This window comes from Mirounga leonina, unplaced genomic scaffold (assembly GCF_011800145.1).
Source record: "Mirounga leonina isolate KUSES-001 unplaced genomic scaffold, KU_Mleo_1.0 Mir_201, whole genome shotgun sequence".
Classification (NCBI taxonomy): Eukaryota; Metazoa; Chordata; class Mammalia; order Carnivora; family Phocidae; genus Mirounga; species Mirounga leonina.
This window is the reverse complement of record NW_023270504.1, coordinates 31,817,690-31,843,656: the sequence shown is the minus strand read 5'-3', so window position 1 is coordinate 31,843,656 and position 25,967 is coordinate 31,817,690. Positions and strand designations below refer to the sequence as shown.

General features: G+C 45.5%; 2 protein-coding genes across 11 annotated transcripts in view; one reads left to right on the top strand and one right to left on the bottom strand.

Moving 5' to 3' along the window:
• ATP6V1E1 (ATPase H+ transporting V1 subunit E1) overlaps positions 1-14,142 on the top strand; it is a 36,936-nt gene extending 22,794 nt beyond the window's left edge. For both annotated transcript variants that reach the window (XM_035028568.1, XM_035028570.1), the window contains exons 5-9: positions 5,720-5,809; positions 6,614-6,682; positions 9,040-9,134; positions 11,875-11,962; positions 13,520-14,142. In XM_035028568.1, coding sequence (XP_034884459.1) covers positions 5,720-5,809; positions 6,614-6,682; positions 9,040-9,134; positions 11,875-11,962; positions 13,520-13,582 — 405 coding nt within the window. In that variant the 3' untranslated portion in view covers positions 13,583-14,142. The remainder of the gene's footprint in view (positions 1-5,719; positions 5,810-6,613; positions 6,683-9,039; positions 9,135-11,874; positions 11,963-13,519) is intronic.
• A 1,143-nt stretch (positions 14,143-15,285) lies between these two features.
• Positions 15,286-25,967, bottom strand: part of SLC25A18 (solute carrier family 25 member 18) — a 28,657-nt gene continuing 17,975 nt past the window's right edge. For 7 of the 9 annotated variants that reach the window (XM_035028561.1, XM_035028562.1, XM_035028564.1 and 4 more), the window contains 8 exons: positions 25,739-25,861; positions 25,443-25,498; positions 23,984-24,074; positions 20,653-20,771; positions 17,871-18,033; positions 16,937-17,091; positions 16,289-16,364; positions 15,286-15,866 (listed from right to left, as the gene is read on the bottom strand). In XM_035028561.1, the coding sequence (XP_034884452.1) occupies positions 15,725-15,866; positions 16,289-16,364; positions 16,937-17,091; positions 17,871-18,033; positions 20,653-20,771; positions 23,984-24,074; positions 25,443-25,498; positions 25,739-25,861 (925 nt within the window). In that variant the 3' untranslated portion in view covers positions 15,286-15,724. Of the gene's footprint in view, positions 15,867-16,288; positions 16,365-16,936; positions 17,092-17,870; positions 18,034-20,652; positions 20,772-23,983; positions 24,075-25,442; positions 25,499-25,738; positions 25,892-25,967 lie in introns of all 9 variants that reach the window. The other 2 variants (XM_035028558.1, XM_035028560.1) reach the window with 2 other exon arrangements.

Below are 25,967 nucleotides of genomic sequence, written 5' to 3'. Positions count from 1 at the left end.
ATGGCTAGTATTGCTCTTTAAAAGTTGACTTTATCTAATTTTATTCTCTTAGAGCAAACCAACCCCCGTACTCCACTCATCTTTGCTTGACGATTGTTGATTGGTTCATTCCAGCATGAAGAGAAAAATGCTGGAGGGATTCCTTGGTGAGGAGGAGACATTTCAGCCAGATGTCTCATATACAGTATATGCTTTAAATCTTTGTGCCCATAAGCTTCCCAGACTGTAAAGGCTTAAACGACTTCTTAACCAGGCTGTTAGGATTTAATTAATAACACTTCTAGGGGTTAGGTTGTTCCTCATGGACACCTAAAATTAGAGGTTGATTTTTGATCATCTCTCTCTCTCTCTCTTTTTTTTAGGATTTATTTATTTTTAGAGAGAGTGCGTGCAAGTGGGGGGAGTGGCAGAGGGAGAGAGAATTTGCAGCAGACTTCCCACTGAGCGGGGAGCCTGAGGGCTTGATTCCACAACCCAGAGATCTCTACTCCAGCCAAAATCAAGAGTGGGGTGCTGAACCAACTGATCACCCAAGCAACCCTGATTGGCTCTTAATAATTTCACTATGTTCATACAGAAATTTTATTTATTTTATTTTTTTTAAAGATTCTATTTATTTGGGAGAGAGAGAATGCGTGAGTGAGGAGAGGGCCAGAGGGAGAAGCAGATTCCCCGCTGAGCAGGGAGTCAGACGTGGGTCTCGATCCCAGAACCCTGGGATCTTCACCTGAGCTGAAGGCAGACACTTAACTGAACCACCCAGGTGCCCCCAGAAATTTTATTTCTAAAAATATTCTTTCCGGGGGCGCCTGGGTGGCTCAGTTGGTTAAGTGACTGCCTTCGGCTCAGGTCATGATCCTGGAGTCCCTGGATCAAGTCCCGCATCGGGCTCCCTGCTTGGTGGGGAGTCTGCTTCTCCCTCTGACCCTCCCCCCACTCATGTGCTCTCTCCCTCAAATAAATAAATAAAATCTAAAAAAAAAAAAAAAATTCTGTCGGGGCGCCCAGGGTGGCTCAGTCCTTTAGGCAGCAGACTCTTGGTTTCAGCTCAGGTCATGATCTCACAGTTGTGAGATATAGCCCTGCCTTGGGCTCCATGCTGACAATGGAGCCTGTTTGAGATTCTCTCTCTTCTCCCTCTGCTCTCCCCACCCCCTTGCTCATGCGCATGTGAGCGCACTCTCTGTCTAAATAAATAAATAAATAAATAAATAAATTCTCTCAGGGCATCATGTTCTACCCAGTTTTTTTTAACCCCCCAAAATAAATTTTCTCACTTTTTTCGTTCCCCCTTTTTTAAGATTTTTTTTTAAAGTAATCTCTACCCCAAATGGGCTCAAACTCATAATCGCAAAATCAAGAGTCGCATGCTCTACCAACTGAGCCAGCCACATGCCTCCCCCCCATTTTTTTTAATATATACTCTTCCTGGGGTGCCTTGGTGGCTCACTCAGTTGGGTGCCCGACTCTTGGTTTCAGCTAGGGCCCTGATTGTCAGGGTCCTGAGATCGAGGCCCACATAGAGGGCCTCTCCCCGAGTTGGGCTCCACACACAGCATGGAGTCTGGTTAAGACTCTCTCCCTCTGCCACTCCCCCCGCTCCCCCCATGCACACTCTCTGCCTCTCTCCCAAATCTTAAAAATGTGTGTGTGTGTGTTACACACCTTTGAATTTAAAGAATGGTTTTCACATTACTGTTGTCATCCTTTCAGTGTCTGGGCTAACTCAGAATTACAACCCTGTCTTCAGACTCTAGATCTTTGTGAGGAGATGAATTACTGTTTAAATATTTCTTGCTGTGGGACGCCTGGGTGACTCAGTGGGTTAAGCGTCTGCCTTCGGCTCAGGTCATGCTCCCAGGGTCCTGGGATTGAGCCCTGCATTGGGCTTCCTGCTCAGCGGGGAGCCTGCTTGTCCCTCTGCCTGCAGCTCCCCCTGCTTGTGCTCTCTGTCACTCTGACAAATAAAATCTTTGAAAAAAAATGTTTCTTGCTCTGATGGTTTAGTCTGCTTTGTGCAGAATATATTTAACAATGACTGTTGCTGTGGGGGAGATTTTGAGGCTGTCCTTTCTCTTGCACCCTCAGGGACTAGAACATCTTAAAGCTAATCAAACTTCATTTAGTGGAAATGGTAATGGCGGTACAGTTTCTTTAGCAGATTCCTCTCAGCAGTTACTGTAGGCTCTGTCAGCTAGTCAGCTAAGTGCTTTAAAGCAAAAGCTGGCTGAGGATCAATAAATGGAAATAAAGCCAACCTGAGATGATCCCACCATGGGAAAAATGGGGGGAAAAAGTGACTATCATCTAATAATTACATATTTAGAAGAAGAAAAATGATTTCCTTTTGGGCATTTGGAACTTTTTTTTTTAAAGATTTTATTTTTGGGGGCGCCTGGGTGGCTCAGTCGTTAAGTGCCTGCCTTCGGCTCAGGTCATGATCCCAGGGTCCTGGGATTGAGCCCCGCATCGGGCTCTCTGCTCTGCAGGAAGCCTGCTTCTCCCTCTCCCACTCCCCCTGCTTCTGTTCCCTCTCTCGCTGTGTCTCTCTCTGTCAAATAAATAAAAAATCTTTAAAAAAAAAAAAAAGATTTTATGTAATCTCAACACCCAACGTGGGGCTTGAACTCACAGCCCCAAGATCAAAGGTTGAAAGCTCTGCCGACTGAGCCAGCAAGGCACCCCGTTGTTAACTTTATTTTTGTTTTTTAATTTTTTTTAAGATTTTATTTATTTCTTTGACAGAGAGAGAGCCCAAGTAGACAGAGTGGCAGGCAGAGGGAGAAGGAGAGGCAGACTCCCCGCTGAGCAGGGAGCCTGATGTGGGGCTCGATCCCAGGACCCTGGAATCACGACCTGAGCCGAAGGCAGATGCTTAACCGACTGAGCCACCCAGGCGCCCCCTCATTGTTAACTTTAAATGTATTTTGGTTTTCATCATCAAAACAAAATGGGGCCCTATTGAGTGCGGTGCCTAATGTGGGGCAGGGCTTGATCTCCTGACCTGAGCAGAAACCAAGAGTCCAGTACTGGGTGCTTAACCGACTGAGCCACCCAGGCACCTCATAAGGATTTTTTTTTTTTTGGACAGTTGTTGAATTCAGTGAAGATAATCTTAAGGTATAGAATAATATGTGGGGCGCCTGGGTGGCTCAGTTGGTTAAGCGACTGCCTTCAGCTCAGGTCATGATCCTGGAGTCCCGGGATCGAGTCCCACATCGGGCTCCCTGCCCGGCGGGGAGTCTGCTTCTCCCTCTGACCCTCCCCCCTCTCATGCTATCTCTATGTCATTCTCTCTCTCAAATAAATAAATAAAATCTTTAAAAAAAATAATAATATGTGAAGTAGAATGTTTCTTTTTTAACCATCTTGCTTACTTTTTATTTATTTATTTATTTATTTTAAAGATTTTTATTTATTGAGAGAGAGAATGATAGAGAGCATGAGAGGGAGGAGGGTCAGAGGGAGAAGCAGACTCCCTGCCGAACAGGGAGCCCGATGTGGGACCCGATCCCGGGACTCCAGGATCATGACCTGAGCCGAAGGCAGTCACTTAACCAACTGAGCCACCCAGGCGCCCTTATTTGCTTTTTAGAAAACAGAAATTTTAGGGGCGCCTGGGTGGCTCAGTCATTAAGCGTCTGCCTTCGGCTCAGGTCATGATCTCAGGGTCCCGGGATCGAGCCCCACATCGGGCTCCCTGCTCGGCAGGAAGCCTGTTTCTCCCTCTCCTACTCCCCCTGCTTGTGTTCCCTCTCTCGCTGTGTCTCTCTCTATCAAATAAATTTAAAAAAATCCTTAAAATAAATAAATAACAGAAATTTGAACTAGTTGCATTATAGTCTCTAATGACCTGGTGTCTCAGAACACCTTCATAAAATTCTTGGGGGTGGCCAGCTACAGATTAGAAATCTACATGCTCATTATTTAAAATTTTTTTTAAAATTTTAAATGCTCATTATTATTTAAAATTTTTCTTAGTTTGTTAGTACATTAGAGCGAGTTTTCATGTGAAAGTATGTGTGTGGACTTTTATTCGCTGTCTAATGTCAGAATTGACAGGAAGTTGTTGCCTTGCAAAGTCAGTCTGTAGAGGCAGAGGGCCACCAGTCTTCTATACCTGCTGTTGAAGGCTTGGAATCTATTTTACTTCTTATTAAAAGTTTTTTTTTTAATTGGCCCTAAAGTGAGTACTTCTGATTTTTTTTTTTGGAAGATTTTATTTATTTGACAGAGAGAGAGACACAGAGAGAGAGGGAACACAAGCAGGGGGAGTGGGAGAGGGAAAAGCAGGCTTCCTGCTGAGCAGAGAGCCTGATGCGGGGCTCGATCCCAGGATCCTGAGATCATGACCTGAGCCGAAGGCAGACACTTGACCAAATGAGCCACCCAGGTGCCCCAGTACTTCTGATTAAAAAAAAAAAAAATCTTGGTCTATTTGTACTTAGTAGATGTCAGATGAAATAAATGTTCACTTGACGTTAGCTGCATGAGTGAGTGAGTGTCAAGAGTGCCCTCGCCTCCGCGTGAACCATGGAGCAGAGAGCTCGCTTCAGGCGTCTTGCACGGCAGTGGTCTCAGAGGGGTGGGGATCAAGGGTAGCTCTCAGAAACAGATAAAGGGCTTTTCAGCATGGAGGGCTACTTCTTCCTCTCCACCCTCTCTGCCCAAACTGATTGGCCTCTAGGTGAGCATGTGTCTCTCCTTCTTCCTTAAAGTACCAAGAAACATAGCTTTCCAGAGATCATACTAAGTAGAATAGACTGTAGAACAATTTGATTCAGAGGCATTATCTCTGCCTTTTAAAAGACCTGACCTCTTTTCACCAGTAAGCCAGTAAATGCTTATTACTTAATGAGTAATTTCCATTGTATTCTCTCAACCATAAGCAATTTGTTTCCTGATAATCCCTTTTAATTTTTATTTTAGTTATTTTTATTATAGAAGTCAGTGTTTATTATAGACAAATTAAAAAATACAAATTAGCATAAAGAAAATAGAAATCGGGCACCTGGGTGGCTCAGTTAAGTGTCTGCCTTCGGCTCAGGTCATGATCCCAGGGTCCTGGGATTGAGTCCCGCATCGGGCTCCTTGCTCATTGGGAGCCTGCTTCTCCCTCTCCCTGCCGATCCCCTTGCTTGTGCTCATGCTGTCTCTCTCTCTCCCTCCATCTCTCATCTTGCACAAGTCTTTTTTTTTTTTTTTTTGAAGATATTTATTTATTTGAGAGAGAGAAAGAGCACAAGCAGGGGAAGCAGCAGAGCGAGAGGGAGAAGCAGGCTCCCTGCCAAGCAGGGAGCCCCACATGAGGCTCCATCCCAGGACCCTGAGATAATGACCTGAGCTGAAGGCAGATGCTTAACCAATTGAGCCACCCGGTGTCTCTGCACTACAGTCTTAATAGCTTGCTTTTTAAATCTGTATCATGTAGCTCTTTCCATGTTAGTCAGTTTTGTAGGTTTCTGAACTGATATTGATAATCTGGGCTATTCTGCTTGAGCGTGAACTCCCTGGGAGCTGTGATGTTGCTTCCTGCTTCCTTGTATCAGTGTATAGTACTTAGCACAGCATGTGGTTTATCATATATCTTGGAATGTGTATTGAATGAAAACATTAATGTGAAGTGATTGGGCATGAGCCAGGACCACCCTCACAGTGGGTTCTGAGCTGACTACCCTGACTACCTGTAGATAACTTTTTTCTTTTCTACTCTTTGTAGGACCTTCTAAATGAAGCAAAACAGAGACTCAGCAAAGTGGTAAAAGATACAACCAGGTACCAGGTGCTGCTGGATGGACTGGTCCTTCAGGTAATTTCTAGGTTAGACCTACCACTGATAGCCACAGTTCTTAAAAAATTGATAAGATGTGTTACAGACCAGCTCTGTTGTGGGTTTTTTTCCCCCCTATTTTGTCATCTTAGCCTTCTTCCTTGTGCTTGTCCTTGTCATGTGTTGGGGGGACAGTAATATCTGATTGGATAAGACCTCCAGACTTTCCTACCCTTTTATATAGTCTTATTAGTCCTTTAGAACTCAGGGGTCAAATTTGCTTGCGACCTCCAGCTTTAAACTTCCCTAATTTGAGGGGCACCTGGGTGGCACAGTTGGTTAAGTGTCCGACTCTTGATTTTGGCTCAGGTCATGATCTCAGGGTTGTGAGATCGAGCCCCCCGCCAGGTTCTGCACTGGGTGTGGAGCCTGCTTAAGATTCTCTCTCTCCCTCCCTTCTCTGTCTCACTCTCCCCCTCTCTTAAAACAAACAAAAACAAAACTTCCCTAATTTGATTTCATTGCTAAAATACTTGCTTTAGATTTTGGGGTTCAGACCAAAGACAGTATACATTTTAAATGTTTGCTGCTTGCTTGTGAATTCTTATTTTACTTAGGTTAATTACAGTAACATTTGGCTTCCACTTGAAGATTTCCATATAAATTTTGTTTCTGCCACCGGAGTATATTTATCTTGTTTGTGAGATCAAAAGCTTCTTTCCATGTTCTCATACTGTGTATTCTTTTTCCAAACTACATGAAAGAATTATAAAAATATTTTATTTTGCTGTTGGATTTTATAAATTGCATTTCCTAATAATTGCATCTGATTATGTCTTACAGGGTTTGTACCAATTGTTAGAGCCCCGAATGATTGTTCGTTGCAGGAAGCAGGATTTCCCTCTGGTAAAGGTAAAGAGCTTAAAGAAGAAATCCATTTTCTTTTTTTAAATACATCAAAATGTTAGAGATGAAATGCGTGCTTTAATAGAGGATAGCTCAACCATGGAAATTAGAGGTATCTTAACACATTACAGATAGTAACTTAAGTGTACCTAAGTCTCTAATTTCTTTTCATGAAGAGGTCATAGAGTTAGTACCCTCCTCCCTTTCTGGGAGCTCTGTAACGCCATAATCTTCTGAAAATTCAGCAATGAAAACAGCACATACTGGATTGGAGCAAAGATAGGCCATGCCATCTAAAAGTGACAAACTACTCCCAGACTAGCAAGGCTTGGCTATAACCTAATGTATTCCTGTAGTGGGGAAAGAAAGTGGGTACAAAGAAAGTGAGCTGCAGTCCCAGAGGCAAATGCTAAGGTGTTCCTCCGTCGCCTAAGGGAGAAGTTGCCTGGTCTGGGGCCGGCTGCTGGCGCCACAGGGGGTCCATACGGGCTGTAGCATTAGACGGGTACCCTAGACTGAAGGACCCACAAATCAGAATGAACTCACCGAGCTCCAACTCTCTGTCATCGAGTCGCTCTTCAGGTGAAAATTCTTCCCTGTGGGGCGCCTGGCTGGCTCAGTTAGGAGAGCATGAGACACTTGATCTCAGGGTTGTGAGTTCGAGCCCCGTGTTGGCTGTAGAGAGTACTTAAATAAACAAAACTTTTAAAAAATAATAATAAGGGGCGCCTGGGTGGCTCAGTCGTTAAGCATCTGCCTTCGACTCAGGTCATGATCCCAGGATGTCAGGCTCCCTGCTCTCCGGGAAGCCTGCTTCTCCCTCTCCCACTCCCCCTGCTCTCTCTCTCTCTCTCTCTCTCTCTGTCAAATGAAATAAATAGAATCTTAAAAAAAAAAATTATTTTATTTTATTTATTTTTATTTTTTTAAAGATTTATTTATTTGAGAGAGCGAGAATGAGAGTACATGAGAGGGGGGAGGGTCAGAGGGAGAAGCAGGCTCCTCATTGAGCAGGGAGCCCGATGCGGGACTCGATCCCGGGACTCCAGGATCATGACCTGAGCCGAAGGCAGTCGCTTAACCAACTGAGCCACCCAGGCGCCCCAAAAAAATTATTTTAAAAATAAAATTCTTCCATGCAGCTTGCTTTCAGGCAAGGATTGAGTGCTTAGTCCCTTAGCAATTACGTTTCTTACTATAAATTAATATACTTAGAATACATAATATATTCACGCTCTTATTATAATTTGTCTCCCAAGTAACTTGTCTCCTAGGAAAGAAAACTTGCCAGCTGAAGAATACAGGTGCTCATTCCCCTCACTCTGCACTGGAAATTAATAAAGTGTGATTCTCGTTTGTAAACTATGCCAGTAACCTGGATCCATGTGTGTGCTGACAGCCTCATTTATGAACCTATAAAACAGAGAGCTAGACATATTAGGGAGTTCCCCAAGGTGATAAGCATTCTTTGGAGGCACGTCTGAGTTGCCAACTAAAGTTCCTTTAAGAAAATGTTATTTATATGTCTACTCATGCACATTATTATTTAGATAGGACTTTCCACTAATTATGTTTTATCACATTAATTACAGTATAGCATTATTTTTTTTCCTGATGTGCTCATTTGTTTTTAAAATTGTAAGATGTACAGTCAACAGTATAAACTTGACCATTTCAGGTGTAGAGTGGCACTAAGTATGTGCACATTGTTGTGCAGTCGTCGTGGCCCCATCCCTTTCCAGAACACGTTCACTGTCCTGAACTGAGATTCTGTCCCCATTAAACACTAACTCCCTGTTCCCCACCCCCCCAGCAGCCACCACCCTACTTCCTATCTTCCTGAATTTGCCTACACTAGGTACCTCATGCTAGTGGAATCATACAACATCTGTCCTGTGACTAGCCTGTTTCACCTTGCATGATGTCTTCAAGGTTCCTCATGTGAGCCTCGTCAGAATTTCCATCCTTTCTAAGGCTGAATTGTATGCATCTGAATTGTGTACACATTTTGTTTATCTGTTAGACACTTGGGTTGTTTCTACCTACCTTTTGGCTGTTGTGAATGAAGCTGCTGTGAACATGGTTGTACTATTAGCCATTCAAATCTCTGCTTTCACTTTTGGGTATATACCCAGAGGTAGAATTGCTGAATCATATGGTAATTCAGTGTTTAATTTTTTTGAGGAACTGCCATACCATTTTCCACAACAGCTGTACCATTTTACATTTCCATCAGCAATGCATTCTTTTACTTGATAAATAAATAGGAATATGCCTTGCTTGTATAGTTGGCTGATTTTTTTTTTTTGGATACTTGCTCTGTAGTTTCTGCTAAAACCTTTCATTGTTTTCTGTTTTTCCAGGCTGCAGTGCAAAAAGCGATTCCTATGTATAAAATCGCCACCAAAAAAGATGTTGATGTCCAAATTGATCAGGAGGCCTACCTGCCTGAGGAAATGTAAGGAGTATTCCTCCTCTTAACATCTAAGCTGCTTTCACTACGAGAATGGCCTTCATGCTGGGTCTTGTTGAGTTTTCTCTGAAGCACTCTTCCCCAGAACAGTGGTGTGGCTTTGTGCCACCTGTGACTCTGGCTGTGTCCCCTCTCAGTACTGTGCTGTTCTCTCTTGTTAACCAACCAGACACGCCCTAAAAGGAGCTGGCTTCCTGTGGTCGCTTAGTTTATTCTGCAGAGAGGCAGCACTAATTCTTTACCCAGAACTCAAAGCTGGGTCCAGATCTCTGTGTTAGATGCTGGGGAAGATAATCGCTACCTCTAAGTTTCTATGAAATAAGACAAGTCATCACGTATGATAGTAACTACTATAGAAACGAATAGAACCTAATAGGTTCTGTAGATACAGAATTGCAAATACCAGTGGTGCTTGTGCTGTGAGGAAATGACAGGCCATTTCTTCAGCATCCCTGATAAGCTTGGTGCTGCCGGGCTAGGCAATAGGAACTCCTGATGAGGTCAGAGCCAAGGTCATTTTCTTGATTGTGCCTGTGTTAGATGCCACGTAGGCACACGTTAACTAACATTGCAGAAAGTCCTTGGGACGCGCGAACCTAGTTGAAAGAGCACCAGACCTGGGTTTGAGTCCTGAGTTGGCCTTTTGTGAGCTATGGGACCTGGAGACTGAATTCCATCATTTGTAAAATGGAATCGATGCTTTTTGCTTTTTTGTTTCATGAAGTGAGGAAAAGAGAGGATATCGTACATGTGAAAATGCTTTATAAACTCAGAAGGTGTATAAGCTAGTGCAAAAAGCTTCAGTATTATCATCAGATTTAGGTTTGATTCTCCACTCTGCCACATACTTACTGGGTAGTCTTGGACCAGTTATTTAATCTCATGGAGCCTGGATTTCCTCATCTCTAAATTGGGATAATAGCACCGACCTCACAGAGTTCTTGGAAGCTTAAATGAGATAATGTCTGTACAGCACTTAACACAGTGCCTGGTACCCACAGTATACGTGGTTATTGAGCGGTCAGATACTCATTGTAGTAGAGATCGAGCAGATAGGACAGAAAACACTTAATTCAGGGTCTGTCTCGTAAAGAGTGGGTTTCAGTCCTGAAACCTTTGGGGCCAGATGTTTTGAATACCAGTGTTTAGAAAAGCAAGCAAGAACGTATACCACTTGTGACATAATACCCTAGCAGGGTCTGAGGCGTCAATCCCCCCCCCCCCCCCCGGTGATCAAAAATACTAATATTTCTGAATGGGCACACTCACACTGCAAGGGATAAATACATAAAGATTCGCTAGTCATTTGCTGCCAGATGACTAGAGGTCAGTTTAGCTTTTGGAGACACACAGATTAGACTTATGTTCTGATAGCTTATTGAATTTCAGAATTGTAGATAAGGAACGGTGGACTGATTCCAGTGCTAATTTAAAGTAGAATTTTAAATATTGTTCTTTTGTTCAATCAGGTCATTTTATTCAATCTTTTTAGACCTTTTTTCTTGTTTGTAAAGTGGCGAGGATACCAACAGAGACTCATAGGTTACTGGGAAGATAGAAGTCATGGGCAGCCCTGGGCTTTACACTCAGTGAGTGCCTGGCCCTCAGTCAACATTCTCACACAGTGGTGGTCTTCCTGCCCTTACTCCCTCCATGAGAAAAACTGTGTCACAGACAGTGGGGTCAGGATTTCAGCAGAGCCAGCCATGTCCTTATGAAGGATATAGTCTGTTTAGAGAAACCAAAGAAATGCCAGAGGGAGGGAGGATAGAGTAAGAAAACGTCATTGTCCATTAAAGTTTTCCAAAGACAATTTGCAAAACCTTTTCCCAGCCTTTGTCACATAGCCTGCTTATTTCAAGAAATACTTGGGGACGCCTGGGTGGCTCAGTCAGTTGAGCCTTCCGCTCAGGTCATGATCCCAGGGTCCTGGGATCGAGTCCCACATCAGGCTCCTTGCTCAGCAGGGAACCTGCTTCTCCCTTTGCCTGCAGCTCCCTCTGCTTATGCTTGCTCTCTTTCTCTCTCTGGCAAATAAGTAAATCTTTATTAAAAAAAAAAACAAGAACAAAAACAAAAAAACACCAATGTCTTTTCTAAAAACAAAAAGAAAAAAGAAAAATATTTGATAAAATTCTAATGTACAAAAGAATTTCATTCCTGGAGGCTCCTTGTAAGTAGAATTTGATTTATCTGTCTTAAGCCTCTAAGTGCTAGAAACTTTGGGGAAAGGAACAACAGAAGTGAGCTGTGGCTAGAGGCAGGACTTTGTAAGGGCCGGTCTGGCACAAGATTACAGTGGTACCTTTAACCTGATACACAATACAGTTTTGCATATGGCCTTATCAGTACCCCCCGGTTATTTGCAGGATTGGGCCTTTAAGAAATATTCAGATGAGGACTTGATTGATGACAAACTGGGGCTAAATCCTCCCCCTTTTCATTTTGTTGGGGAGGGCTGATTAGAATTAAATTAGGCGCTGTAACATAAAACCAGATTGGCAGGTAGCAGTCACTTGGTAAATGACAGTTATTATCAACAACCATAGCTTAAGTCCTCAGAAGCTTTCTGAATTAATTTTAAGCTCTTTGCATGTGTTTATTGGCCCCTTACATAGACACTCCACACACCAAAACAGCTTTCTTCTCAGGAAAGAAAGTAAATGTACCATGGATCTGTCTGCCTCAAATCTATAAAAATTGTTATTTCCTGTGTTCTTTGTAGAGCTGGTGGAGTTGAGATCTATAATGGGGATCGTAAAATAAAAGTCTCCAATACCCTAGAAAGCCGACTGGATCTTATAGCCCAGCAGGTGAGTGTGGGAATAGGTCTTATTACTTGGTCTGTTGTTACTTTGAAGTGGCGCAGAGAACATATGTCCATTCACTGGTATTTGGGGTTTGTCACTCTTCCTACATTTTGTGGCATTTTCTTGAAAGGAATGTGCAGTAGGCATGTAGCATTTACTGAGGGGACACCATTTACATGAGAGGGAATTTGGGGTCGAATGAGGGTTTTGTTGATTTAGGATTCTGATGTATACATGTTACTACATGTAGAGATGCTGCCCAGAGTTCTTTCTCTAGTAAGAATGATGGGAACTAGGGTGCCTGGGTGGCTCAGTTGGTTAAGCGACTGCCTTCGGCTCGGGTCATGATCCTGGAGTCCTGGGATCGAGTCCCCATCGGGCTCCCTGCTCAGCGGGGAGCCTGCTTCTCCCTCTGACCCTCCTCCCTCTCATGCTCTCTGTCTCTCATTCTCTCTCTCTCAAATAAATAAATAAAATCTTTAAAAAAAAAAAAAAGAATGATGGGAACTAAAGTAAATACTGTTTAAAGGAATTACCATAGGGCTGCTGGCTCTTCAGATGTTTCCAGGTTTGTACAAATGAACTCTAGGAAACAAGCCAGGAAAATTCAGGTGTCTCAAAATGCTGAGCCTCTTTCAGCAGCGGTAGTCTGCTGCTGTGGCTGCTAGCTTGTCTTAGAGCGGAAGCACTTTGACCTTGACAATCATCTTCTGGTAACTTAAACCCTAAAGCTGTGTTCACCATTTCAGTAGCCGCTACCCACACATGAATAAATTAAAATCAAGTAAAATTAAAAATTGAGTCCCATGGTTGCACTAGCCACATTTCAGACACACAGTAATCACATGTGGCTAGTGGCCTCTCTATGGACAGCACAGCCTGAGAAGTTTGTGGTTAAATCCTGAGGATTTTTCAGTAGCCGTAACGTACGAGTGCCTCAGCACAAACTTGCATTATGTGTTTTTGCCTGGCACATACTCAATCACACTCAGTAACTGTTGAAAGAAAGAACATAGGTGAGCCAGAATATTAGGAGATAATATTGTTAAGGGATCATCTCTTCTCCCTACAACACAGTTTAACAGAAGCCTTGAATGGCTTTAGTTTTTTTCCTCGTCCCCTTTAAGCAGTCAGTCATAACCACAAATTTGTGACTGGGTAAATTTCTCGCCAAGGATTCTGTTACAGTTTTTTTGGATAAGTAAAGGTACAGACTTGCTGCACTTAGCTTTGTGGTTTCCTTCCCAGCCACATAGGGGTTGCTGACTAGCCACTTGCAGTTAAGATATGCAGTGTTGGGGTGCCTGGGGGACTCAGTCGGTTAAGCATCCGACTTGTGATTTTGGCTCAGGTCATGATCTCAGGGTTGTGGGATCGAGCTCCCAGTCAGGCTCCCTGCTCAGTGTGGAGTCTGCTTCTCCCTCCCTCTCTCCCCACACCTCCCCCGACTTAAACTCTCTAAAGTAAATAAAATCTTAAAAAAAAAAAAACAGATGTGCTGTGCTTTCCAAATTCTCCAGTTGACAACACTTACTTATTAAAGAACTTCTTTCTTTACAGATGATGCCAGAAGTACGGGGAGCCTTATTTGGTGCAAATGCCAATAGGAAGTTTTTGGACTAAACCTTTGGGTGAGGTGGAGTTCATCCATTGCTCTCCTGCTGTCAGGCAGAAGTTTCTGATATTTGAAGAAACAAGATATCTGTGTGGCTTCCTCTTCGCTCTTCTAATATTCTGTATTTATCAGTGGATCCTCTCTGTAGCTAATGCCCTTGGCCTAATTGTTTTTTTTTTTTTTCCTTGGCCTAATTGTTAACATGAGAGAAAGTTTCACTTACTATGATCAGGAAACCTTCTTAGCTTATCTGAAAGTAGCACAACTTTCATTTGCTTCTGTAGCATGAAGGTGAGGGTATCAGATGGTGGTTACTGGAGCTTCCCCGAGTCTCTGCTCTTCCTCTCGTCTTCTGCTGTCAGTTCTCGAGTCTAGAGGGTGATGTGTATGGTGTTCTCTGACATTCAGTCTCTGCTCTTTAGGCTTCAGATGCATGGGGGGCATGCATTCCTACCAGCACTGGTAGCTTCACTGTTCACCTGTTTGGGCCTAGAAGCGTTTCTCATCTGTAAATGTGATTTTGAATCTAAGCCATGAATCGGTCTTATTTATTAAAACAAAAAGTTTACATGGATTTCATTGTGATTTATTATGCAAGGCGCGCTACAAGTTTGTGGTTTTCGAGGGAAAGTTCTTTCTGAGGTATCTAGCCGAGCAGCGTTTCCCTAGTCCCTACAGTCGCTGGTTGACAGCGGTCACTACATGAAACCATCAGCCTTCTGTGTATCCTCTGGCACTCCCTGCTCACGTCTGCCAGCCCCTTACCAGCTTTCACACAGACCACACACACACGGGTGGCATTACCTGTCCTTCGGAGGGTTTGGCCGCTTTATCGAGGAAGCAGTTTTACTAGCCTCGGCAGAGTCAGGAAGGCATCTAAGAGCTTACTGGGGGAGAAGGGTTACTGTGCGTCAGGCCTAAACCCTTTCACAAAAGTCCTTTTCTTCCTCTCCTCCTCTAGCCTCCCGCCTGAGGCCTTGCAGCGGGGCAAAGGTGGGAGTCTAACTCGGGTTTGTCTCTACGGTCCGCACTCAACGCATGGTCAGCGTGCCTACTGAGCCTGACCGTTTTTCATAAATGTGACGTTTGGGACAAGGCGGGGACTAACTAAGTGCCAACCCCTGGCACAGGCACTGTTTACTGAGGACCTGAGCCCCCGTGTTGCCGGCATCTCTCCACAGCAGGCCTCTGGGGAAGGACTTGAGGCACGTGGGGACTGTCACGGCAAACGTGTCCGGCAAGGGCGATGCAGTTACGCAGGGATGGAACTGAGGCTGAAAATCTGGTGTAACTTAAAGAGAAGGCACCCCTGCGGCTGTCCCCCAGCCTCCGCAGCGGTCATCTGTCCCGTGGCGGGACTGCTGCAGGGCTCATTCGGACGTGGCTCAGTTCTGAAACAGACAGGGACGGTAGAGGGCAAACCATTCTCTGCGGCCCGTCTGCTTCTCCCACTAATGACAAGACAAGATATGAATCCATTTTATTTAAAACCATGTTCCGTGGACAGTGTTCTGGGAGAGCTGTGCCGCGCAGGGAGGACCTTGGGGCGGGGGGAGACAGCTGCCCTGACTTGGCCCCTGCCCTGGCCGCTTGGTTAGCCTAATCCCACAGCTATCTCATTTGAAAAGATCTGCTTGGTTTCCAACTCAGTTGGAAAGCCCCTTAGAGGGCTTTCATTGTCCCCTTGAACTTCCGATCCTCCTTTTTCCCAAAATCAGTGCTAGAACTAACCATAGGTTATTTAATTCAGAATTAACAAAACTAAATCCTTAAACTGACTCAAGTATACAGAGTTTGAGTGTGAAGTAGAAAAGGAAAATGTAGAAATGACCCTTCAAATCTTTACTGTGTTAAGGGCCTGCAGTTAATCCAACCCAAGCATGTACTGTTTCTGTTGTTGAAAAGGAGGTGGTTAGGGGCTTCTGAAGCTCCCTGGTAGCTGCAGCCCCAAAGAGAATGAACGAAGATAGGAAGGGAGAATGGGACCATACCTAACTTGCTTATTAGAGTAAGAGTGTTTCTTCTGAGATTGAGGTAGCACTACAAGTTAGAGAACAAAATACAACCTGGATGGGCCACCTTGCTCGTTCCCCTCTAGTCTAAGTCGAATGGGCTAGAGAGATGGTAGGGGACTTGGGCTCCAGCTATCTCTACTCGCAACACTTTAAGATCCACTCCCCAATACCAACAAAGTAGACCCCTTGGGCAATCCCAAAGAGAGGGGCTATGACAAGGGCCCGGCAGCCTGCTCCCTTCATGAGGGCAGATGGTCCTTCCTGAATCCAGAGTTTCCTGTGGAGAGAGAAGAGCCCTGTGAGCTGATTGGCAGGAGCACAGTGCGAACGGTATTAAGTGATACGCTCCCCTCCAACGCTTGTGCATCTTCCCTTGGAGAGTAGGTGTTATTTCCACAGCAGTAGCAGGCTCCCAGGGGTACAAGAGCCTTGCCCCACCCACTGTGTGTGCACAGTTGGGTTACTAAGCAGCTGGGTCTGGACCATGGGAAATGGGCTCAGTCTGACTAGACTGGGAGAAATGCTGTAGGGATGCGAAGGAGGAAAAGCTCCCAGGACATCCTGTTTTGTTGAGAGGTGAGGGGAAGGAACAGATTTCAAAGAAAGCCGGAGCTCAGCGTAGTATGGTGATAAAATTGTAGACAGCAAGGCAGGGGGACTGTTCCAGCCCTAGCCTCTGCAGGGCTGCAGGCCCCTCACCTGGCACAGTCGGTGATCCCACTGTAGCTGTCCTCACCCAGGCCTTTTTTGAGGGTTTGGATTCGAGTTTTCAAAACTAAAACAAAAGTTAAAAGTAGTGAACGTCTTGCTTTTGGCCCCCTCTCTCCAACATAAAACTGTTTCCTGTTAGAGCCAGCATGCACAAAACTGAATCCTGAGGCCAGTTCTGCCACTGTGTGATCTGTAATAGAAGATCCTCATTTATAAAATGAAGGAATTAGAAATGACCTGATCCTTCAGGTTACTCATAATTTAGAAAGGTGCACCAGAGGAGCTGGGCGTAGCCCTGAAGATAGAAGTGTGGTCTCACACTGTTTTAATTCCTGCCTTTAGCCTCAGGTTTGAAAACTCCACTGGGGGGACAAAAAGCTAATGAAATCAGCACCTAGAAGGTGAGGGGATTTGTCAGGGATAAGAGAGTCAAGGTCTCCTTGGCTCCACTTTATCTGGGAAGACCCTTGCTGAGTTTCTGGCCATGGCCACAGGTTGCGATCCAAGGGAGTTTTCAGGTTGGAGCGGTTTCATTTCTATCCGAAAAGTAGATGACAATCTTCTAGACAACTGTACAGCTGTCTGACTTGGAAAGTGAGCCAGCCCTTGAAGGCCCCCCATCTCTGACGCACTTACCATCCAGAGGTGTTACTGCGACAGCTGCTACGGAACCCGCAGCGCAGCCTGACGTGAAGGAATGAGCGAAGGAAGCCTTCCCCATGCTCTCGGTGACCCCGAGGTTGTTAAGGTTGGCAAACAGTGGGAAGTAGATGATGGAGAAGGGGATGTCTCTGCCGGAGAGGGAGCAGGAGAGGGAGCGGGATGAGCTGCCTGCTGCTCAGGGGGACCCCACCCCCACCCCCGCGGGCTCAGGCAGGAAGCCTTTCCCTAAGCCCACAGTTAACCTATTCTTTCCCTGGCCCCCATGATAATGTGCAGCGGCAGAGGGCGGCTGCCTGCCCACCCACGCTCCCGGCACATCACTGCCCTCCCAGCACCTGCAGGACTCGGGCGGCGGACGGGGGCCTGGGAGCGTGCGAGAACGGGTGGCAGGGCTAAGGTAAGAGTGAGTGGGGGGAGTGGCTGGTGAAGAGCTCTAGAAGCTATGTGTTACGGGGGTGGGGTGGGCAGGAAGGTGAAGTTCATTGACCTATTGCCCAGTGATAGGAGAAAACTAGCCCCTGACCTGGCACACTTCTGATCAACTTCAAGGATTTTGGCCAAGTAGCAAAGTAAAATGAGGGGTCTCTGCGCTCATTTACCTATAAATGATCCAAAGTCCTTTGTATATAGGGCATTCTTAGGTGCCTTTGTTCCACAGAACATCCCATACTCATGTGGTCTGGTTACCGGAGAAGGGGCCTCAAACTAGTCTTCCAGGTGCCCATCCTGTGCAATTCTGCCCACTTCTGGACCAAATAGGAAGCCTGGAGGTAGTTTGCTCTCTGGGGTTTGAATGTTCCAGGAAGAATGCAGTGACAGATTGGGGCCGCAGTCCCACTGGCCCTCTGTGCCCTCTCCCTGCTCCCCGGGGCCCTTCTGTGTCCCAAGTTCAGGAAGAAAGCTTCACCTGAGGAGAGTGGCGCCCAGGCCCTTGTAGAGACCGGCCAGGCCCTGGGTGCGGAGTAGCTCCCAGGCGATAAGGCTGGCAGACGGGCGCTTGTGGGCGGAAGCTGAACCCGTAGTGTAGGACCTGGAGGAGGAATGTGCTGAGGCCGAGCCCTGATGAACTGCTGAAAGGGAGAGGACAGACCCCATCACGAGCAAGGCCCCAGCAGGGAGTGTGCCTCCCGCCTCCTCACCCTGGGACAGCTCAGAGGTGAGGCTCACATGCCTACTAGAATTCTGATAATTGTCCGAATTTTATTTATTTTTAAGTCATCTCACGTGGGGCTCGAGCTCATGGTCCCAAGATCAAGAGTCACACGCTCTACCCACCAAGCCAGCCAGGCGCTCCAGATTGTCTTCATTTTAGAACATTCGTTTTTGGTTCCAACGAAATCTTTCTAAGATCTGTGTCATCTAATGAGTCGTCCCCGCCGCACCGGGCACTTCCCAGGAGCCACGGCCCGCCCGGCCTCCTCCATAGAGAGCTACAGCAGCACCTACTCCAGCCCCAATTCCTTATCCTCCCATTAAAGCTGTGCTTCTGATCTGGCTTCCATTTCTAAACCACCTCTGAGCCTATTTACATAGTTTCATCGGAGTCCCATTTCCTTCTGCCTAATGTGTAAAGCAGCAAATTCTTTTTGTCCAAAATCTATCTCCTTCAGGCCTCCAGAGGTGCCTCCTCCCTCTAGTATTCCAAGATCAGGTGAATACGGCCTTTATACCCTTCACCATTTTATAGAATTTGATTTTTCATTTTAGTTGAATAATTCAGAGCCCATCATTGGATGAGTTCAACATCTAAAAAATAGAAAGGAATTGTTTTTTTCCTGAGCATTTCAAGTACAGCATTTCAACGTGGGTGAATCCCATTCATGAACACAGGATTCAATGTGCTGAAATCGTGTGACTGTTCTTTTTAATTCCCCCCATTTGAGCAGCTTTGTCTAGACTCTACGGCCTTGCTCCAAGGAAGTGATTTCATGTTTCAGTTTTGTCTAACAGCCAGCAGAGCGACATCTCACACTGAGAAGCTGCTGACTGCACATCCTTTCCTGAGGCAGCGAACAGGGCGCAGGTCCACACAATGAGCTTGAAGAAGGTAGTTCACTGGGGAGCTGTATCTTCCCCATTGCCTGCCTGATGTGCCCATAGCTCCCCCATTCATTCCTAGCCTGTCTTTCCCTGCTTTTGACGTGGTTTAGGAATACTAACATGCTCACCCAAGTTGAAAAACCAAATGTGGGGTGCCTGGGTGGCTCAGTCGTTAAGCGACTGCCGTCGGCTCAGGTCATGATCCCAGGGTCCTGGGATCGAGCCCCACATCAGGCTTCCTGTTCCGCGGGAAGCCTGCTTCTCCCTCTCCTACTCTCCCTGCTTGTGTTCCCTCTCTCGCTGTGTCTCTCACTGTCAAATAAATAAAATCTTAAAAAAAAAAGAAAAGAGAAACAAAATGTTTCAGAGCTTTTACTCTTTGTAGATCAAAACACAGGGGCTTTCCAGCGCTCAAACTTTATTCTCGCTGCAGTTTCATGTGCTTCAGGCTAGTCTGCTCCAACCTAGAAAGCTGATTGAATTCTAGCACTGTTTGAACAGTGCTAGGTTAACCTTGCCGGTGCTAGGTTAGGCACCTCACATGCTGGCTTCTTTAATGCAGGTACTGCATTTCACCCCCGAGGAGAAGCCCTCTGTCCCACCCCAAGGGTCTGGCCTCTCTTCTGCTGGATAGCGAACCCTGGTTCTTAATCTATGCTTTGGTACTTACACCACTTGGTATTTTTGAGAGGACCAGGATTTAGGAGAAGGACAAAATTCTCTTCCAAAAAAACAAAAAGAATAGGAATGGTTCTCTTGTCCCTTCTTATGCTTTCCCACCAAAGGCCAGCCTCTATAGCATAATATAAGAGAGCATAATATGATGTCTCCTGACTGAAGTGTTTGTGATCAGTTCTTAAAATATTTAGGAAATCAAGCCTAAAGGTCATGGTGATCTGATAGAGATACTAGGTTATTTTCTGATTCAAGTTTCTCATTTCTGCTATAGAATTAGAAGTATTGAAATCTAGAAAGGTATCCATTAAATAAAGACTTCTAGGGGTAGAGCATGCGACTCTTGATGATCTCAGGGTTATAAGTTTGAGCCCATGTTGGGCATACAGATTGCTTAAAAAAATTTAAAAATCTTTTTTTTAAAAGGTTTTATTTATTTATTTGACAGAGAAAGACACAGTGATAGAGGGAACATAAGCAGGCGGAGTGGGAGAGGGAGAAGCGGGCTTCCCGCCAAGCAGGGAGCCTGATGCAGGGCTCGATCCCAGGACCCTGAGATCATGACCTGAGCTGAAGGCAGACGCTTAACAACTGAGCCACCCAGGTGCCGCCAAAAAAATTTAAAAATCTTAAAAAAAAAAGAAAGACTTCTACAGGGATGCCTGGGTGGCTCAGTCGGTTAAGAGGCTGCCTTTGGCTCAGGTCATGATCCCAGGGTCCTGGGATCAAGCCCCGCATCGGGCTCCCTGCTCAGCAGGGAGCCTGCTTCTCCCTCTGCCTGCAGCTCCCCCTGGCTTGTGCTCTTTTTCTCTCTCTGTCAAATAAATAAATAAAATCTTAAAAAAAAAAAAGACTTCTACTGACCTGGAAAGCTAACTGAATCACACAGTCTAGCCAATGAGTGCAGAATGTGGGGAAATCTATTCTGATCATAGCCCTTTGCTAATCCCATGTGAAGTCAGGATAGGCCTCACCCAAGCGCCCAGCATCCTGCAGCTGAATCTTGAGCATTTCCATGGGACAGGTAACCACCACCTGGCATATTCCAGCTCCACATCCAGCTAGCATCTCCATCTTCAGATTCCGCTGCATCCTGTGGGACCATGAGTCAGGCTCCTTCAGGCCAGCCCTGCCACCCACCCTGGCCCATCTACCCAAGTCCCTTGGTAGTTGGGACTTTCCGTGCATGGTACTCAGCCTCGTTTGGATCAGCTGCCACTCACCCAGCTGGGTAAATCATCACCTGGCCCTCAAACACAGTCTCCTTAAAACATGAAGCTAAATTTAAAACAGGCGCCAGGGAGGTAGAACTTGCACAGAGGTTGAAACTAGTGCATTCAAACTACCCATTGCAGGGATGTAATTGTCCCTGATCCCTGAAGCAGTATCACCAGGGCAATGGGAGGCACAGAGAGTACTAGAAAGTGTTTGGGGGCTGATTTTTAAAAATTCATCAGTATAATAAGTGACACATAGATCAATGGACAGATTTGAAAACCCAGAAATAGAGCCCCACATATACAGTGGTCAGCTAATATGTGACAAGAGAGCCGAGAATACTCCATGGAGAAATGACATTATCCTCAATAGATTGTGCTGGGAAAAATCAGATATTCACATGTAGAAGAATGAAACCAGACCCCTATCTTACACCACTTACAAAAATGAACTCAGATGGATTAAAGACTTAAATGTAAGACCTGAAATGATAAAACTCCTAGAAGAAAACACAGGGGAAAGCTCCTTAACTTGGGTCACCTAAAGCACAAGAACATGAACAAAAACAGACAAGTGCGGCCACTTCAACCTGAAAAGCTCATGCAGAGCGAAGGAAACCATCAACAAAATGAAAAGGCAGCCTATGGGCTGGGAAAAAAAAACTTATACATCACATATCCAACAAGGAGTTAATATCCAAATATATAAATAACTCAACTGGATAATAAAAAACAAAAACAAAAAAAACCCAAACCAAACAACAAATAATCCAATTAAAAAATAGACAAAGGACTGGAAAAGATATTTTCCATAGAGGATATTCAAAAGACCAACAGGTACATAAAAAGGTGCTCAACATCACCAATCATCAAGGAAATGCACATCAAAATCACAGTGAGATATCACCTCACACATGTTAGAATGGCTAGTATCAAAAAGACATATAAGGGGCGCCTGGGTGGTGCAGTCGGTTAAGCGCTGGACTCTTGATTTTGGCTCAGGTCATGATCTCAAGGTCGTGGGATAGAGCCCTGTGCTGGGCACTGCCCTCACTGGGGAGTCTGCTGGAGATTCTCTGTCTCTCCCCCACACCCTGCTGTCTCTCTCTCTCAAATAAATAAATACATCTTAAAAAAATAAAAAGATAGGGGTGCCTGGGTGGCTCAGTCAGTTAAGTGTCTACGTTTGGCTCAGGTCATAATCCCAGGATTGTGGGGCCAAGGCCCGCATTGGGCTCCCTGCTCAGCGGGGAGTCTGCTTCTCCCTCTCTGCCGCTGGTGATCTCTCTCAAATAAGTAAAATCTTTAAAAAAAATAAATGTCTGGTAGAATGGGAAGCCATCTGGCCCAGGACTTTTTGTTTTTGTTTTTTTAAGATTTTTATTTATTCATTTGAGAGAGAGAGAGTGAGACAGAGCACAAGCCAGGGGAAGGGGCAGAGGGAGAAGCAGACTCCCTGCTGAGCAGGAAGCCTAATGACTCAGGGCTCAATCCCACACCCAGGAATCATGACCTGAACTGAAGGCAGATGCTTAACTGACTAAGCCACGCAGGAGCCCCAGGCCAGGACTTAAAAAAAAAAAAAAGATAAATGCTGGTGAGGATGTGGTGAAAGGGGAAGCCTGTGCGCTATTGGTGGGAATGCAAACTGGTGCAGCCACTATGGGAAACATAGTGGCCTCCATAGTATGGAGGTTCCTCAAAAAACTAAAAAGAGAATTGATCTAGTGATTCCATTTCTGGGTATATATCCAAAGGAGGTAGAATCACTATGTTGGTGAGCTATCTGCGCCCCCACATTCACTGCACTACTGTTCACAAGATCCAAGATTTGGAAACAACCTATGTGTTCATGGACAGAAGGATGGATAGAGAAAATGTGGTATATATACAATACAATATTATTCAGCCATAAAACAAAGGAAATGCTGCCATTTAATACATGGATGGACTTCAAGGGCATTATGCTAAGTGAAAAAAGTCAGAGAAAAACAAATACTGAGTGGTCTCACTGACATGCGGAATCTAAAAAAAATTCAAACTCACAGGGGCTCCTGGGTGGCTCAGTTGGTTGAGCATCTGACTTTGGCTCGGGTCATGATCCCAGGGGTCCTGGGATCAAGCCCCACATTGGTCTTCCCGCTCAGCAGGGATTCTGCTTGTCCTTCTCCCTCTGCTCCTCTCCCCACTTGTTCTCTCTCTCTCTCAAATAAATAAATACTTTTTTTTTTTTTAATTCAAAGTCATAGAAAAAGAGATTGGATTTGTGGTTATCAGAGGACAGGAATTAGGTGAAGATGCTCTATAGGCATAAACTTCCAGTTACAAGATAAGAAGTACTGGGATGTAATGCAGCATGATGAGTATGGTTAACCCTGCTCTACAATACAGTTGACAGTTGCTAAGAGAACAGATCCTAAAGTTCTCATCTCAAGGAAAGAAACAACTTTTTTGGGTAACTATCGGAAGTAATGGATGTTAACCTAACTTATCATAGTAAACATTTCACAGTATATGTCTATAAATCATTATACAGTGCATAACTATGCACTGTACAAACTTACACAGTGTTGTACTACAGTTATATCTCAATAAAAATGAAAAAAATGTTCATAAGCTAGTTGATGAATATATGTAGAGTCTATAATGATCTATCATCTAGAACTTTCAAATTACACCAGCTCATTTTCTCCTTTCTCTTTCCTTTTTTTTTTTTTTTTTTTAAGATTTTATTTATTTACTTGACAGAGAGAGAGAAAGAGAACACACGCAGGGTGAGCGGCAGGCAGAAGGAGAGGGGAAAGTAGGCTCCCGGGGAGCAGGGAGCCCAATGCAAGGCTCAATCCCAGGATCTCGGGATCATGACCTGAGCCAAAAGCAGACACTTAACCAACTGAGCCACCCCAGGCGCCCACTCCTTTTACTTTCCACTTGCCAAAACATAACACTAAACTTCTGCCGTATGTGTGCACATATTCACATGCATGCAGACAGGTAAACTGATACTTTCCTCTCCCTGTCACCATCCCCCCAAACTATAAACATACAGTGATGTATTTCCACCCCACAGCCCCCCTGCTGGCCATACCCATCCTCCATTAGCAGCTGCCGGAAGAAGTCATTAGCTGCCAGCTTGATGGCCTTCTCTGGAGTGACCAAGGTTAAGTTCACTGCAGCTCCTGGAAGTAAAAAACGAGGACAAGTTAAGGCCATCTTAAAGGTAAGACTTCTTGGGTCACCTGGCTGGCTCAGTCAGTGGAGCGTGCAACTCTTGATCTCAGGGTTGTGAGTTTGAGCTCCATATTTGGTGTAGAGTTTACTTAAAAATAAATTACTTAAAATTAAAAAACAAAAGTCACAATTCTCTGAATCTGTCACTCATGTAGGCAACCTACTCTCACTCCTAGCCAGGCAGGTTTCTGGGAGGAACTGGGGTCTTGTGGGGGAGGCTGTTGAGGAGGGTTCTTCTGCCTATTTTATAGAAACATGAAAGTTTTTTTTATCTCCCTACTTTGACTCTCCTCCCTCCACATTTCCCTCTTGGACGCATGTGTTTCCTTTATGGGCTCATTGGTGCAGTTATTGGGAAGTTATTTTCATCCTTGCAAGTGCTGCCCATCTCGATGATAAGTGAAGAGTTCCCCAAATCAAGCCCCAGTAATAAGGTCCTAGGGGACAGGGTTCGGTTTCCATCGCTCTGTGCTTTACTAGCCCAGTCCCACTGGCAGTTTTGTGAGTTACAGCAGTTTTTATTTTATTTCTTAGGGGTACTAGAATATCCTTGTTTTTTTTTTTTTTTTTTTTTTAAGATTTTATTTATTTATTTGACAGAGAGAGACACAGCGAGAGAGGGAACACAAGCAGGGGGAATGGGAAAGGGAGAAGCAGGCTTTCCGCGGAGCAGAGAGCCCAATGATGTGGGGCTCGATCCCAGGACGCTGGGATCATGACCTGAGCCGAAGGCAGACGCTTAACGACTGAGCCACCCAGGCGCCCATATCACCTCCTTCTTAACACCAGATTTGTATCCATTTTCCAAGCCCTAATCATGGCGATGAGGCCCTGGATGGGGTCACTGCAGGGGACAGGGACAGCACTGCTTGTGTCAGGGAGAAGCCAACAAGTAACTCCCTGTCAGAAGCTCAAAACCCTTTCCATCTCTTCCCTGTCAGCTTCTTCCCCTTCTGCTTTTAGTAGCTAATGCCCTGACAGCCCTGAATGGGGGTGGGGGGGGACCACTTGCTTCCAGCATCACACAGTTGTGCCAGGATGGAAACTGGGGCTCCTGGGCTCCTTAGTGTGCTCACTGGTGTCCCCCCAAACCTTACCATAACTGCCTGTCTCCACCAAGGAACATGGGGGTTTATAAAAAGCAAATGTGGCTTAGGATCACCTGGTAGCCCAGGCCCCGCCCCAGGAGCTCCCTGGGCAGAAAAAACGCCACTTCCCAATGTTCTATAAAGCCACAGAGTCTGGTGTGCTGGGCTGCCCTCTCTGTTTTCATTTGGCCCAAGCCAAGCCTCCCCTGGGGTGCATGATAAGCCCACCTCGGTACATGCCCAAGAAGCCTTCTGCCCTAGCAGTTTTCATCAGGCAGTCTATCCTAGAAGCAGAAGCCAGAAAAGGAAATCAGTGGTGAGCAAGAGGATGCCCATCAGCCCTCCCCCCAACCCGGTGCACTAATCCTTCTGGGCACACCCCAGTTGACCATCTCCTCCCACCCCACTCTACCCCCACAATGCATGAACTCCCTAAATAAAGAGACCGGAAGGAATGAGGCCCCATATCCCTCCCCGGGAATTCCCCTCTCCCTATTCACCCCATTCCCCTCACCAATACCTACATTCCTTTGTAGATGTCTTTTCCATGCTGGTTCTGCAGCCGAGTCTTGGCCAAGTCGATGGGGAACACACAGGTCACCCCAACAAGCCCTGCCACACCTCCATTGATGAGTTTTGCTGTGACACTAGACCGTGAGGAGGGAGGCACAGAATGACTGAGGGAGGCAGAGGGACACAGGAGCTCAGAGGGAGGCTGGCTGCAGAAAGCCTCACACACAGCCAGGACAGATG